Consider the following 17,364-nt stretch of genomic DNA (forward strand, 5'->3'; position numbering starts at 1 on the left):
CTCATAATTTGAATAGTGACAAAAATTTATTTGTCATTGACTTTATTATGACAACATTTATTTTGTCATATGTTTATTTATATGACAATATTATTTGTCAAAAATTGTATAGTGACGGAAATAATTTTGTAAAATTTAATAGCATGACAAATAATTTTTTATACAAATATTTTTACTTGACAAATTTTTTATTGTCAAAATAATATAGACGTGACAAATATTTTTTTTTAATCTCAATAATGATAAAAATATTCATGTCTATACTTATAAAGTCTGACGAATCTTTTTCATGAAAAGAATATGCAAGTGAAAAAATGATTTATGCGGAAATTAAAATCCTAATAAAATATATTTATCAAATTTTGTTAATAGCGACAAAAATATTTTTGTCAAAAACGTGAAAAGTGTAATGACAAAAATTTAAGTCATTAAATTTTGAGACCTTATATAATTTTTTTGTTAATATTAAAAGTAACAAAAGTATCTTGTCAATAATTTAAAAGAGTGGCAAAGGTTATTTTTTAACAATTTGATTTAACAATTTTATATATACATTTCATATTTAATAAATAAAATTATAAATAATTGTCTTTTTTTTTTTCCATGATGGAACGTACATCTATTATCATAAATAAAACTATGAATCTATATATCACTTTTCAGCTTAAAATGAAATTATATCAAGAAAAAATTTATTAAAATATATAAAGTCAACAACATTAAAATTTTAATGCCCTTAATTTACGTTTAACATATAAAAGCTAAAGATAGTATACTACGGCTATTTTATTAATAAAAATGTGAAAGTACCCATGTGTTGATACTCTCTTCTTGATAGTTTTTTCATTCTGCAAACAAAAAAAAATGTCATAAGAATATATATATAGAGAAGGAAAAAAAATAACAATAACCTCTAAATAATATTACATTAATTACTAGAAAGGCTTTCATTATATCAAAAAGTATATGAAGAAGAAAATTAAAAAATTTATTTAGACCTATTAATTAAGATATAATTTTACCTTAAGGGGAAATAGAACCATCTCATCCACTCGTTGTTGGCTTATCAATTCATCAACCTTTGACATGAGGTTATTGTGAGATTTTTGTAAAGCATCGATTATTGCCTGTTGATTTTTAATTTGCTCACACCGATCTTGTATTTGCTCCTTCAATTGACCATTTCGTTGTTCAAATTCGATTTTTCAACATGTAAAAGAGCCTCTAATTTTGAGCTTTTATTTTGTTTTACCCCCAAAACTTTCTCTAGAATTTCATGTCCAGTCATATCAATACCCTCCTTTATCGTTTGTGAGTGAATTACTTTCATTTTCTCCTATGAAACACAGAAAAAAAAAAAAAAAAAAAAAAAAAAAAAAAAAAAAAAAAAAAAAGTATAGTTTAAAATTACTTACATAATTTCTTGGGCTTGTGGGTGGATCCATGTGCCGTCATTCTTTACAATTAGGTGTCATGATTGTTCGTTATAAGAAGAAAGATGACAATAACGCTGAAATAGAAAAAAAAAAAAAAAAAAAAAAAAAAAAAAAAAAAAAAAAGCGCGAAAGAAGATGAAGGGTGAGTAGAAGGATGCAAAATGGAGGAATTAGGTTTTCATTCCGTAAATACATACTTGACTTGAAAGAGGAAAAATATTTTAAATATGAAATATACTTAAAAATAGAATTCTGTTTTTAATTATATATATTATATAATTGACTTAAGCAGGAAAGATATTTAAAATAAGAAAGATATTAATATTTTAGAGTTTTAATTGTACATACACTATATAATTGACTTGCAATAGGAAAAATATTTAAATACGAAGATACTTAAAATTAGTTTAGAGTATTAATTTTTACACCTAGGAGAGAACTAAAAAAAAAATTGCCGTGTCCTATGAATGCCTCAAAAATTTCCCACTCCAACAATTTCATCTCTGTATGTCCTTGCCTTCCCGTACAATTTTTATGTTAATTTACGCTACATATTATTATTTATGATAAGGTGTGAATCCGATTTACTATGGTGCATTATTACATGTTCCCATCAATCAATAAACCTACCACAGAAACAACCAAACAACATCCATAATTTTTCCCTCTCAATCTAATTTTTCAGTTATAAAATACTTAACAAAAAAGCTACTTCAAAATTTTCTTTTATCACACCATAGATTAGATAATATTCAAAACCTAAAAAATAATAGTAATAATAGTCATCAACATTGTTAAAAAATTTAAAAAGGTTGATTCATATTGTAGGCCAAGGACGGAGGGAGGGGGGTCAGTTGACCCTCCTTGACTTTGAAAAATTATCAAATATAAATATGAAATTAATTTTTAAATTTATCATATATAGCAAATTAAATTTTTAGTTTTTACAAAAAAATCCCACATATACATATAATAAATTATATAATGAATTTTATATCATTATTTAATTGTACAAATAACAAAATGAAGAAAAATTATATATCTTTTTATATATTTTATAAAATAAATATCATTTCTAAAATTTGTTTGTTAAATTAGACTACTGTCAATAGCAAATTAAATTTTTAGTTTTTACAAAAAAAATCCCACATATACATTTAATAAATTATATAATGAATTTTATATCATTATTTAATTGTACAAAGAACAGAATGAAGAAAATTTATATATCTTTTTATATATTTTATAAAATAAATATCATTTCTAAAATTTGTTTGTTAAATTAGACTACTGTCAATTGTTTTGTGTTTCAATTATATATATATATATATATTTATTTATTTATTTGTAAGGGTTAGCTTACAATCCACCGCCATGGCCCCCCATTAAATTGCAGATGTTCAGATGAAAAATCGAACTTCAAACCATGTGCATATATATGTGTGTGTGTGTGTGTGTGTGTGTGTGTGTGTGTGTGTGTGAGTGTATAAGGGCTAGCTTAAAACCCACTGTCATGGTCCCCCACTTAAATTGCGGATGCTCAGATGGAAAATCGAACTTGAGATCGTGTGCCTATTCAGTATTCACACTATCCTCAATTCGTTCTAACCATCTAGACTATCCATAGATAGGTTATATCAAAATATTGAAGTTAGGAAAAAAATGATAAATATAAAAAATCTGTATTTTGATGCATTATTTTAAGGGGTCGAAACATAAAAGTGTAATTACAACAAAAGTTATAATATTTAACTATAAAAGTTAGATACATCTTTAAATATTTTATTAATATCTCACTTGTCAAGGTTATTTGTCGATAACCTGGTGCAACGCATGAGTGCTTGCTAGAGGCAAGTTCACTGAACAGACCCACCAGAGGATTCCATATGGATGGTAATCCCAATGTCTCTAACTGATGGTAGTGCATGTGATCCTTAGACTTGAGATCACCGAAGCACCTTGTGCACCAATTGGTATAGTTTGACACTAACCCAACGTAGTTCTATTAAGAGCTATCAATAAGGTAGTGATTGACTACATTGAGAAGTGTATCAAGACTATAGTAGATCGACAAAGGATTCATCACTCCTAGGTACGGGAGAAGTTATCCTACTGGGTAATTCAGTAAATGGCAAGGACACTAAATCTGTGGCCACAGTGGGATTGAGTTGATGCTCAATCCAATTTATTATTCCGGTCATTGGTCTATTAACTGAATACAAACACATCGAGGATATCTGAGGTTGACACTATTTCAGTATCTCAGTTTCGATGAGATAACGGATGATGAAAGGATTGGATTGCACGATAACTATACCGTTGACAGGTTGCGATTTCGCTGAATCTGAATCTATCAGGTGGCCATGATGTCTTACTAGGGGCTAATCTTGGTCTGTGTGTAGTGAGACGATTAATTTGTGTTAATCGCGATACTACACACTACCGATATGATGAGGAGCCTATGGGTCACACACTTAGAAGATAATTTAAGAATCAATTTGTGAGAAGGGTATTTTCGTCTTTCAGGAAGAAAGAGTATTTTGGTAATCTCACAGTGCAATTAAATTTGCTGAAGTTGTTGCCTGTATTTAATTTTAATATTAACATTAAATTAGTGAGATTATATTTAAATATATCTATGTATATATTTAAATGAATTATTATTATTAATTAAATGTTAATATATTATTATATATTAATTGATTTTAATTATAATAATAATTAATTAATTAAAATATCATAAAGGGGATGTTTGGTTGCAAGGGTGAAATAGGGTTGAAGCCCATGTCTATTCCTAAGTGGAATAGGGTTTTAATTGTTGCACTATATAAGTGCAACTTAAAATTAAAACAAATGAAGGATTATTCAATAATAAAAAACCCTAGCCACCCTATCTCTCTCTCTCTCTCACGTTACACTCTTGAGTGAAGACTAAAATTTTTCTTGTTCTTCTTTGTTGATTCTTGAAGCTCTTGATTGTTCTAGCAATAATCAAGGGTTCTGCGGATTATCTTCGTGTGGACTTCCGTGAGTGCGATCCTACATTGGATCGATTAGCGAAGAATCACGTGAACAGTGTTGGTGAACAGTATCCAATGAACAGTTCGGTGAACAGTAGCCGGTGAACAGTATTCGTGTCCGAAGTCAGAGATATTCGGAGGAGCCTCCAAACGTCGGTATGAACTAAATCCTTCTATGGATTTGTTTTTATACAGTTTTATTTTACGTTTCAGTTTATGCATGAAAACGTTATAATCTGTACTCGGATCTTGGTTCATGTAATTGATCGATTCGTTTTAAATATTATGGTTTTCCGCTGCATGAATCCGGTTAATTACTAACACCAACTTCCCCGGAAGTGGCATTCTTTCATTCCATGGGCTGAGTTTTGGTACAATACTGCCTATCATGCATCTACAGGAATGACTCCCTTCCAAGCTCTATACGGAAGGCCCCCACCAAAAATTCCACATTACCATGAAGGTTATTATCCAGTAAATGATGTCAACCAAAGCCTAGCTTCTCGAGATGCCTTGCTACGACAACTTAAGGAAAATTTACATGCCACAAACAATCAAATGAAGCAGCAAGTAGATTCCAAACGCCAGGACATTAACTATTAAGTGGGGGAAGCTTCATCCCTACCGCCAGCAATCTGTGTTTAAAAGAGCCTATCAAAAGCTTGCAAGCAGGTTCTATGGGCCATATCAGATTAAAGAAAAAATTGGAAAGGTGGCCTACAAGCTCAAGCTGCCAGAAGGTTCTCACATTCACTCGGTCTTTCACGTGTCCATTCTGAAGAAGAAATTGGGTGACACAATTGCTGTTGGTACTGAGTTACCTCCAATTGCTGAAGATGGTGATTTGATTATGGAACGGGAGGCAATATTAGACACCCGTTGGGTCAAGAAAGGGTCCAAAATTGTCGAAGAAAGCTTGATCAAATGGAAAAGCCTTCCAGTAGATGATGCTACGTGGGAAAACAAACAAGAAATGAAAGACAAGTTCTTAAATATGAACCTTGAGGACAAGGTTCCAGCAAAAGGAGGGGGTATTGATAAGCCAAGAAGATCCCAAAGAGTGCCCATGAAGAACCCAAAGTATTTTGACCAAGAGCTGTCATGCATGGAAGATTCCACAAGTTTGCTTGCTTAAGAATAGGTCAAGTAGTTATTATTTACTTTTGAATAATTTTGGCTGCTTTGTTGTCATTACTTATTAGTGTCCTATTTCTTAGAGATGTGATCTAAGAATTAGGAATAGTTGTTAATTTCCTTTTGTATTTAAACTCTTTTATAGTCATAAATAAGACAAGCTAATTCCAATTAAAATTCTTGTGGTTTATTCTCACCCTAAGTAGAATACTATCTTCACTAAACAATAGTCTTATAGCTTCGATTGGGACCTATCATAAAATGTCTTCCAATCAGGTTATGCCTTTTGTACCCTCTGTGCATAAAACTATTGGTGCAACTCCAAGAGGTGGGAGGCCAAGGAAGGTGTAGGTATATTATTGATTTATTATGTTTTCTATTTATTAGTGATAAGTTCTCTCTTTTGAGTTTAATGGTCTTTAAATTCCAACCTTTTTTGTTGGTATCTTCAGACATTTCCAAGAGGTGTTTCTTCATCAATATCAAATGAAAGTACGTGTAGAGGAAGAGGGGTTTGGTGTTAGGCAACAAGAAGTGTTACAATTGGAAGAACAGCTACAAGTGGAAGGGGAGCAGCTTTTGTACTTGGTTCAACAACACAATGCAATCAATCTTCATCAACACCTCCACCACCGTGTAGCCAGAACAACCAGTGAATCAGAACCTTATGCCATTAACTTGTCAGGTATATTTTTGTTTAAAAATGAAAAATGGCTAATATTCATTACAATATTTTAAATTTATATGGTTATGTTGTGTATACTGTATACATGTAGTGTATAGATATATGCATATCATGATATCAGATTATGACATGCATATATGACTTGTAGTGCCATGCACAAGGGCATAAAACCTGCAGAATTATTGGCTTCGTTTATCTACTGTTGTTATAATAGGAATGTTTATTTATTTTGTCTTCTGAAGTTTTCTATGATGTTCTCAAATGTGCGTTATTATGTTTACATATTCTAGATCAACAAGAAAATAATTTTAGCAACCCTTGTACATACGGCTTTCTGTTGCCTAGTTTGTGAAGACGTTGATTGCTTCTCTATATAGTGGCTGTGCCTCTTTTTCTTGGTGGTGTATCGATGTGAGGATATGTGCTATGTAGATTGTCAAGTGTTGTGTGAGAAGTTGGTATTTGCTAATGGGAGAATAGGGTTGTGTTTCCGTTTTATGTCATTGCTTACTGGTTCATATAGAGTAGCAAATACAAAACGTAACCATTGGAAACTAGAATCCCAACGGTTACTGGTAGGGTGCAAATCCGGATATCCGATCCGAATAGGGCTTTTCCTGACCATCCGAATTTTCGGATCAGGCTATATAATGATCCGAATCCGATCTAAATATGTGGATATCGATTTTACGAATATCCCATATTCTGATCGGATATCCGAAATTGATCCGAATTTTAAAATTTTCTTATTAAAATCAAATAATCTAGCAATAAAATTGAAATTATAATTCCCTTACATGATAAAAGTATCTAAAAAAAAAATAACAGAAACACAAAACATTTAACCTATATTGTCCAAACACTGTCACAGCTAAATGAATGCTATCTTCATTGTCAATTCTACTCGTCATCATCCTCATGTACAAAACAAAACAAAAAAATAAACTATTTCAATAAACAACTTTTAAGATTAACAACAAAATTAATTGCATAAGGAATAAATTACATTGCATTGCCCTCATCATCATCGCTATGCATTGACAATATCATCACTGTAGTGTTCAGATTACACAATCAAACCCAAATTAACCACAGCAGCCGTTAGAAACACAAATCAAACACAAAATCAAACCAGTCACTAAGTTGAATCAAATCCAGCCACCAACAATCTTTGGAAACACACATAAAACCAAACCCAATCGGACAGTTTGAACAAACCCAGCCTCCATCAACCTGTAAAGGTTCGAAACGCAAATCAATACTAATTAACAATAGAAGGTTTGTAACGGGACAAAGAGAGAAGGCACCATATTACGGTGCATTAACATCAAACTCAAATCAACATCAAAAAAAAAACACCCATCAATTGTACCATTAACAAACCATCACCAATAATAATAAAGAAATAAGCACTACCAAATCGCACCAGGCTATACGGTGTGGCGGCAGTCGTACTAGGCTGTGACAACAATCGATTTGGGGCTCAATCGTCAGAGAGACTGAGATCTGAGAGAGTTGAGCGAGAGAGACTGAGATCTGAGAGTGTTCGAGCGAGAGAGAGTGAGAGACCGAGAGAGTTGAGAGAGTGAGAGACCGAAAGAGTTGAGGAGAGAGACTGAGATCTGAGTCTGAGAGAGTTTTGAGTGACTGTGTGTCTGTGTCTGTGTCGTTGTGCATGTTTGAGCGAGAGAGACCGACAGTTGAGCGAGAGAGGCTGAGATCTGAGTCTGAGAGAGTTTGAGTGGCTGAATGATGTGTGTCTGTGTCTGTGCGTGTTCGGCGCGAGAGAACGACGAGAGTCAGAGAGTTGAGCGAGAGAGACAGAATGAGAGACTGAGATGAGTCTGGTCTGAGAGAGTGAGAGGCTGTGCGTGTTTGAGCGAGAGAGACTAAGTGAGAGACTGAGATGAGATCTGGTCTGAGAGAGTGAGAGGTTGTGCGTGTTCGAGCGAGGAGAGAGACAGAAGTGAGAGAGTGACTTAATTGTGCTAGATTGTTAGGGTTATTTTAAAACTCAAAACGACGTAGTTTAGTAAAATCCGACGGATCGGATATTGATTTTTTAACAATCCAATTCGTATCCAATCTGAATATTCGGATTTTTTAAATTACGATCCGCATCAAATCCGAATTTTCGGATATCCAATTTTTTCGGAGTGAGTGGAGTGGATTAGGATCGGATATCGGATATTGATATTTTTTGCACAGCCCTAGTTACTGGTTTATACTTTTTATAGAGAGCAAATACAAAATTATATGTAAATATACTAATTACCAAAATTACATTTATACGTTACAAATTAAAATTAAAAAAACACATTATACATTACAAATTAAAATAAGTAAAGTAAATATACTACACATTGAAAATTCAAAATCAAATATATATGTTCAATTTGTAGTGTATAATGTGTTTTTTTTTTTTTTTTAATTTGAAGTTGTAGTGGGTAATGTGTTTATTTAATTTAGTGTGATTTATGTAAGCAAATTTTCATTTTTTTTTTCTAAAAGGGGTATCTTTGTCATTTCAATACAAATTTAAAAGTTAATAATAGTCAACTGACCTTTTGCTAAGTCAAAGGACTAAAAAAGTAGTATTTGAAACGAGATGGACCAAAAGAACAGTATTTGAATAGATTGTCCTTAAATACCCGAAACTATAGGGATGAAAAAGTATTTATTTCCGGTTCAGGCTGCTGGTGGTGATAGTTGTTTTCTGGGCCGTCTTGTGTTATCTGTTATGTTCTTGTAATAGCCTAGTGGGCGGTAGTTTCTTTCTAAGTGCTTTCTAAAAAAGAAAAATGCTTAAGTGGATGTTCAAATGCATAATAACCAGCCATAGTTTAAAGAAGACGTTTGGATCATATAATATTTTATTATACCTTGAAGATTATTGGAAATATTTAGAAAATGTATTTAGTTGGTTCGAATAAATTAGTGAATAATATGTTTAGTTAGGAGGATAAATAAATGAGTATGTTATATAGATTATTAAAATACCTTCCTTTTTAAATATTAATATAATAGTAATTTTTTTTTTTGAATCATTTCTTTTAACCCCCTACATTTGAAATTTTGCTAAAACACCACAACCATATAAAACTTTAATTTGTAGCAAAATTTCCCCTACCCACCCCAAGCCATTGTCGGCAACCAGCCACCACCGTCGGTGCTACTGACAGTCGATGGAATGGCGCACGACTGGCCTTATATGGCTGGTCGTGCGTCAATGAAGCCAAAAATGGCCATGGATCACAAATCCAAGGCATAAAAACAGCCACAGATCTGGTCGTCTGACCAGATCTGTGATCCATGGCCAGAAAAGGCCTTACCAACGCACGATCGACCAAATCCCGTCGGTCATGCACCATTATGGCGACTGAAATTGGCCACTCGCAGTAGTCGTGGGTGGTTGAGGGTATTTTATTAACTTTTAAACTTTTTTGTGACTGGCGTGTTTTAACTAATTTCTCAAATGTAAAGCGGCTGGGTAATTGTTATTTGGTAGACATTTGAGGGCAATTGTGTCTAAAATGGTTTTTAATTAAAGGCAAAATAGGTAGAAAAATCAAATTACCCCGGTAATGTTTTAATAACACCTCCTAATAAAGTAATAAGATTACCCCCCACATTACCAACAGTAAACATGATTTGTAATAAAAGATTACTGTAATATTTTATTACTTGCAAACCAAACACAAGAATTTTACAAAATAAATGAAGATTACCTCTGTTATCTTACATACCCTCATCCAAACGGCCCAAAAGGTATAACTTTTTCTTACAATAAACCTCACGTCTGAGCTCAGAACCCCGTAAAACTAATGGGTAAGTTCATCAAATCCCATACTATTTCTTGAAATATCACTAACAATCTAACATTGTTACATGGTGATCTGAAAATACTACATCTCAAAGTATTTTACTCCTTCGGGAAGAAAATATTACATCTCAAAGTATACGTATGGTGATTTGAAATATTGATTTTTTAAACATATATTACATGGTATGAGAATTTTATGTTCATGTAGTTAAATGGCTATGGTATAGATCATTGGTATACATCACTTACACAGTAATATTGGAACAACAAAGAGGGAGAAAATCGTATTATAGAGACGCATAATGTTGTTGATTCATCATTTCATACTACGTACTGGCGAAGATAATCAACCCGAGTAGGATGCTTGAGCTTCATGAGAGCCTTAACCTCATGCTTGCGCACCATTTCTCTTGAAATATTTAAGTTCCCCGCAATTTCTCCCAGTGTTCTATCGCCTTTCCCGTCTAGTCCATATCTCTGTCTAATCACCAAGCTCTCCTTAGGCTTTAGAGAATCAAGCTGGAAAGGAGATCCAAAAAAGGGATATAAGTTGTCAATGAGCAATAGTTCATAGTTTATCACACAGTACATTTACTAATCAATCAAACTATGTTTTTATATATTGCTTCCAGTGCAAGAAAAAGAAAGAAAAAGAGGCAGACTGCAAAGCGAGCACTCTGTTATTGAAGACCTATAATTAAATAAGAGCCTAGCCAATTGTATGGTTTGTGCATAAGGATTGCGTCTTAATATGATCTTACAGTTCACTCAGTTATATCATAGATGATTTCTAAAGTTTCTTCTTCTAGTTGTTTAGTAATCTTAATTTATTCTGACTGGCAATCAATGAATGACGGAAGAAATGTAAGGCTAACTAATTAGGATGAATGGTTACCACATCATCAAGTGCAAGCCTGAGAAGAGCTGGTTGCCTCGGTTTGTCGGTTTCAACACCATCAACATCAGTAATCGCATTAATGAACTCTTCTTGTGTGACTGCATGCCTAGAATGGAGAGAAAGAACAGGTTTTGAGGCCTTCATTACTTCACGGTACCTCTCAGGGGAGATACCGACCTTTTTAATTATCTCTTCCTCTGTTGGCAATCTCTGAAGCTCAAACAACAATTCAAGTTTTGCTCTCTGGATTTCCACTCTGACCTGCATAATTAAAGTGCATAAGTGAGAACAAGTCCCTGTCCACTAGGATCAACCATCATGAATGCTTTTTTCTTTCTTTTTTTAATGAAAACAAGAAAAACCAATATTTATTAGGAAGAATGCATACTGATTCAAGGCCAAACGGAACGCGTGTAAAGCTTGAAACTGTCATCGAACGTATGATAGCATGCCTAATCCAAAACAGACCATATGTTGATAGCCGGGATCTCCTTTTCGGTTCAAAGCGATCAATTGCTGTAATAAGTCCCTTCACACCAGCCTGACAGAGGTCTTGAAATTTGGGGCCATTTGCAAAGTCTTGAAAATATTTGTTGATAACAAATAAAACGAGTCGGAGATTGTGCTGCAACATTAATAAGCATTATTTGCCCATGTTTCCTATTAAAAGTTTCTATGCAAAAGCCAAATAGCAACTGCCTATTGACCAAAAGACTGAAAAAAAAAAAAAAAAAATTGAAAGAACCGTACTTTACAGACACCAATTTTCCATAATAACTATTATGATGTCCACCTTTCATTTGCTTTCTTTACAAAATAATAAACCAGATTTCTCATAGATTGTATAGTGCAGTGAAAGATGAGACATGGACCCTTCTTCGAACTCATTGAATCAGAAGAATTTCTTGTTGCTGTTATATGTTAAGTTTATCTAAAACTCTTGGAAATTAAATATGAAATTGACTAGCATTAGTTGTAATTAATAAGCATTTAGCAAAGGCAAATACAGAGAACATATTATAGCAGACTATGCACAGCACAAGTCCCTTTTTGCTATTCTATTATGCATAGTCTGAAATGGAATATGCAAAAAATACTTACTCTAATGAGCTTGTTTCGTGCAGCTCGACCAACCTCCAAGCATCTTCTTACTTGAACCACAGTCATACTTGTTGCCTCAGCTAATTCAGCGTCAGTTGGTTCTCTCCCTATGTCTTTCTGTAAATGCTCCTTTACTTGAATGAGTGCCTGAAATATAACAAAATAAACTTATCAGCAGAAGAGCATACAGGAGACATATTGCTTTTTGAAAAGAGGAGGCTCACCTTCATAGGCTGCATCAACTTGAACAACCAAGTATGCTCTGTAGACGAAAGAACTGGAGGTATCTTCATTTTTTTCCAATCCAAGCTAACCAAATCAGTTGAAGATGAATAATCCCTTACAAGTATCTCAATCTTCTCATTTTCAGCCTTAACATCCTTTGTTTTTTGTCTTTTTTCCACCACTTCATCTATCTTGTTCTTCCTCAGTTCAATTCTTTTATCAAGATTCAATCTTTTCGGCCTCTTAGTCATGTTCCTAACTACCGGTTTACTAGTATCAGCTTCGCTAGCTCTCTTTCTCCTCCGCCTTCCTCTCCTCATTACACCATCATTATCTTCAACATCTGAAGTTCTAATTGCAGGACTAAGCTTGTATATGTTTTCAAGTTTAGCAGCCGCTTCATTGTAATCCACTTCCGATGTACATGGAGAGGCCTCATCAGTGAAGACTGCTTTCACCCTCTTCAAAGATTTGCTGCCTTTTCCTAGTCTCTTCCGTTGCTGCTTAGGCGCTTCTATCGGCAATGGAATCAGCTCATGCGGTGCTACTAAAGCTGTATTGTCTGTTTTATCCCCTTTGAATGCTACAATCAATGGTCTCTTTAATGTTGAATGGTGAGTTTGAAACTTGGTGCTTAATCCAACTGGAGTCCTTGCAGCTGAACTAGAGACAGTCACAACTCCCATACCAATTTTTCTGATAAAAAATGAAAGCAATCTCAAACTGCACAAGATTATAAGGCTGATCAATAACACAATCGATTTAAATCTAAATTAGGAGCAAACTTTTTTTTTGAGGCAGTAACTCATATATAGCAGAATAGAAGAAATTTAATAATATTAGAGCTACTAAATCATGCTTTCAATATATATATATATATATACTATGTCAAAATTTGGGCACTACAACCTTTACAAACCCAATATATATATATACTATGTCAAAACACTATTCAACTATGTCAAAATTTGGGCACTACAACCTTTACAAACCCAATCTTCATCATCTTCCATTAAAATTCAAACATTTCATTCATTAATCAATAATCTGCCAATTGGTTTATCTCCATTAAAAAGCGATTTGGCTCAAAATCAAACAGATGCTTCGCACAGTAACGGTACTGATCAAAGTTACACGGTAATCTTCATTAGCTTCCATGCAAAACTAAAGTTTGATCATGCAAAATACTATTTAATGAACAACGAAAACACTCAAAATCAGCTAAAATTTATAGTGTTTTTCATGGAAGAACAAGCTCCTGCAACAAGCATTAACACAATGATCAATTCAAAGAGACACCAACGTACCTAAAAACGCGCAGATTCTAAGGAACTGGACTCAGGATTCCGATAGCAAATCTGTAGAGAATCTAAACTGTGAAAGTTTCTGAGTTTTATTGCAAGAATCATGTGTTTTGTTTACGTAAAAAACCGTAACCACAAATTATATCAGTTGGAAAATCGACGGACAGGAAAATATGGTTAGCTGAATCGAGGGTGGAGAAAGTGTACAAGTAAGTCTTGGAAGAAAATGATATGGAAGTGTTGAGATGACGTGGTGACTTTACAGTGGAAGAGAAGATATTTTGTGGTTTCTTACGGATGTGTCTGCCACACGTGGTTGATTTCTATTGGTCCACGGATATTACCAATTGGTTGTGGGACCTACTTTGTGGTGGTCACGGATGTCTTACGTTGCTTAATTTCAGCCATTTCATTATTTGGAATATAAATAAAAGTTTGAAAAAGAAAATGAAAAATATATTAGTCACTTAAATGTTAAATACTACCACAAATACTGAAATTATTTGATATTTAATAATCAATAATATTTTTTTTAAGAAAGAGGAAAAAATTAAAAAATAAAAACAATAAAGCTGTTTATGATTGATAAAGCTTAATGGGCTTGATTGAACTATAAGTGAGCCAATTGGATCTGTTTAGCTTGGGTCAAGTTAAACCAACATTTATAACGAAGAAAAATTGATCACCTACAGCTCCGTATTGCCCGGTCGCGCCCCCACTAAACTCAAATAACCTCTGCCTCGCCTCATCTCTGGATTTTGGGCGCCGGTGATCCCTGCATGAAGCAGGCAAAACCCACTCCTGCCTCGCTCTTGCTCCAACCCTCGAATACGTCCCTTCCTAAAAACTGTAATATGTTTTATTTTAATATAAAAGAAAAAAGATTAGATTAATTATAATACTCATTAAAGTATATTGGACTATCTACGCGTCGTTGCAATATAGAAAAAAAAAAACTCACAATCGTAAACTCAATTTTATTCTTTTTTACAAACTATAAATATTTGAGCTTAATAAACCACCCACGACATATGTATTAACAATTAATTAATATATTGATAACTATTTTTATCCAATTATAGTGTATAAATGAAGAGAAATGCTATATATATAAAATAAAGAAACCTAATATCATGAGATGAAATTCCTCCAACTAGGGTGTAGCCTGGATTTCAAGACAATAAGATTAAAAGATCTAAGTTGATAAATTTACAATAAAATATATATCAGAATAATAAGTATAAAAAATTATAATATAAATATTTAATTTTAAAAGTTATACACTATCAATTCTATAATTGTTCTCGATGATTTTTCATATTTTGAAAACGTTGCATAATTGATTTATTGACAATGTCATCAAATATCTCTTTCAATATATGCAATAAGATAATTTTTTAACAATTGATCTCTTGTTCGATTTCGTAATCAAAATCTAGGAATTTCATCTTCCAATTTCAAACATATTTATTAAACTCAACAAAAATCAAATATATTACCCAAAATTAACTAAACCTAGCTCATTCAACATTCAATTATGTCAATTACATACATAAAATGATTAAAACAACCTAAGGCAACATAGCTCATAATCTTTCATCAACTAAGAAAAATAGAAGAAGATATTTTAAATTAAAATAACAAAAAATGAGCTTCATTTTATCTTTTGACCTCCAAATGAGTAGTTTTTCTTAATTAATCTAACTAAATGAAGAAGAAAATATGAGAAAATATGAGAGGAATTGAGAAAGAGAGAAAACATGAAAAAAATGGATACTTTTGAATTCTAAAATCAATAAAAAATAAAAATATTTTAGTGATGTTAATAAAATATAAATAATTTTAATAGGATCAATATAAATTTTAGTAAAAATAAAATTGTTAATTACTATAAAATATACGCTGCTTTTAATAATTTCAAAATTTGAACGGGTCAACTGACCCAATGAGTATATTTTGGCTATACCCCTGCCTCCAAGGCTCCAACTCTGCTCTTGGCAGTTAGAGCTGGCCATGAATTCCTCACTCGACAGGGCCGGATTTGTTTGGATACCCGGTCCCACGTGTATTATTGATTTATTGTCAACCCTGATACCTATACAACAATCCAAAAAAATCAATAAAGTTTCTTGAAAACAAATATTAACAATTATTTTTTCAATTTTCTCTTAAAATAAAAGATATATATATTTTTTTTTCATCCTCCATTGATGTCAAAATCTATCATTTCCTCATTTATAAATCAGAAAGCTGAATATTTGATCTCATAAAAATCAAGAAACCTGTGATTTCAAAGAAAAATTTGGTGCTAGTTACAGCATACATGATCTGTTAAGAGTTTGGATCGTTGTTTACATTAAAAAAACAGTCAATATATTAAATATTCTTTATATTAATTTAATGTATATACCCCCACCTTAAACCTAAATTGTTTCGAAAATAAATGAAGACAAAAACATGAAGGCGTTGACTCAATTAAAAGAAGGATTCAATTCAAAGAATGAAATGCATAGAGTCCACACGTCTTACGAAAAACCGAAGGTGTAAACTCATGTTGCTTGTTGCGGCTAATAGTAAGACCCTTTCAACTTCAACCACCATTTAATACAATGTTTCTAGTCTTACATTAATTGCTTCTTCTTTGGGGCCTTACAATGATACGGAGCGGCGATACACGGTACAAGAGAAAGAGATGACAGCCGTGGTGCATTGTCTACGCACTTGGCGACATTATTTACTTGGGTCCAAATTCTTAGTGAAGACGGACAATGTGGCAACAAGCTATTTCCAAAGTTAGAAGAAACTCAGCCCCAAACAAGCTAGATGGCAAGATTTCTTGGCCGAGTTCAACTATGTGTTGGAGTACAAGCCCGGGAAAGCTAATTTAGTAGCAGATGCATTGAGTCGGAAGGCCGAGTTTGCAGCCATAAGCAAGGTACAAGGGGATCTTCTCAAGATTATAAGGGAAGGTCTCGATCATGACGCATTGGCCAAGCAACTCATCTCCTTAGCTCGAGATGGCAAGACCAAGCGCTTTTGGGTAGAAGATGGCCTCCTGTACACCAACGGGAGAAGGGTGTACGTTCCGAAGTGGGGAAATTTGTGGAGGAACTTGATCAAGGAGTGTCACGACACCAAATGGGCCGGACATCCCGGACAAAGGCGCACCCGAGCACTATTAGAAGTAGCCTACTATTGGCCACAAATGCGGGACGATGTGGAACAATTTATGAGAACTTGTCTTATGTGTCAACAAGATAAGGTCGAACACCGAAGCCCTGCTGGATTACTAGAACCATTGCCCACACCGAGTCGACCGTGGGAAAGCATCTCAATGGATTTCATAGTGTGCCTATCGAAATCCGAAGGGTTTACTACTATTATTGTTGTGGTGGACAGGTTATCAAAGTATGCTACCTTCATCCCCGCACCAAAGGAATGTACAGCGGAAGACATAGCCAAGCTCTTTTTCAAGCATGTTGTGAAGTATGGGGTCTTCCGAAGTCTATCATAAGTGATCGAGATAGTCGATTCACCGGGAGATTCTGGACCGAATTATTCAAACTCATGGGGTCGGCATTGCACTTTTCTACAAGCTTTCACCCTCAAACCGATGGGCAGACCGAGAGAGTGAATGCTTTGCTGGAGATTTATCTACGGCACTTTGTAAGCGCCAACCAACTTGATTGGGCGAAGTTGATTAATGTAGCCCAGTTTTCATACAACTTACAGAGAAGT

The 17,364-nt window shown here is 33.6% G+C and overlaps 1 protein-coding gene across 2 annotated transcripts; it reads right to left on the bottom strand.

The window, feature by feature from the left end:
* Positions 1-10,046: 10,046 nt before the first annotated feature.
* Positions 10,047-13,786, bottom strand: LOC116115100 (RNA polymerase sigma factor sigE, chloroplastic/mitochondrial). Of its 2 annotated transcripts, none has more exons than XM_031401246.1 (6): positions 13,630-13,786; positions 12,322-13,045; positions 12,098-12,244; positions 11,385-11,621; positions 10,994-11,257; positions 10,047-10,617 (listed from the first exon to the last, which is right to left on the bottom strand). In XM_031401246.1, the coding sequence occupies exons 2-6, from the start codon at positions 13,006-13,008 to the stop codon at positions 10,420-10,422; spliced, it is 1,533 nt and encodes a 510-aa protein (XP_031257106.1). In that variant the 5' UTR covers positions 13,009-13,045; positions 13,630-13,786; the 3' UTR covers positions 10,047-10,419. The 2 variants fall into 2 exon arrangements, with proteins under 2 accessions (XP_031257106.1, XP_031257107.1); XM_031401247.1 differs by having other exon boundaries at positions 12,322-13,018; positions 13,630-13,785.
* Between the last annotated feature and the right edge of the window lie 3,578 nt (positions 13,787-17,364).

Source organism: Pistacia vera, unplaced genomic scaffold (assembly GCF_008641045.1).
Source record: "Pistacia vera cultivar Batoury unplaced genomic scaffold, PisVer_v2 Contig730, whole genome shotgun sequence".
Classification (NCBI taxonomy): Eukaryota; Viridiplantae; Streptophyta; class Magnoliopsida; order Sapindales; family Anacardiaceae; genus Pistacia; species Pistacia vera.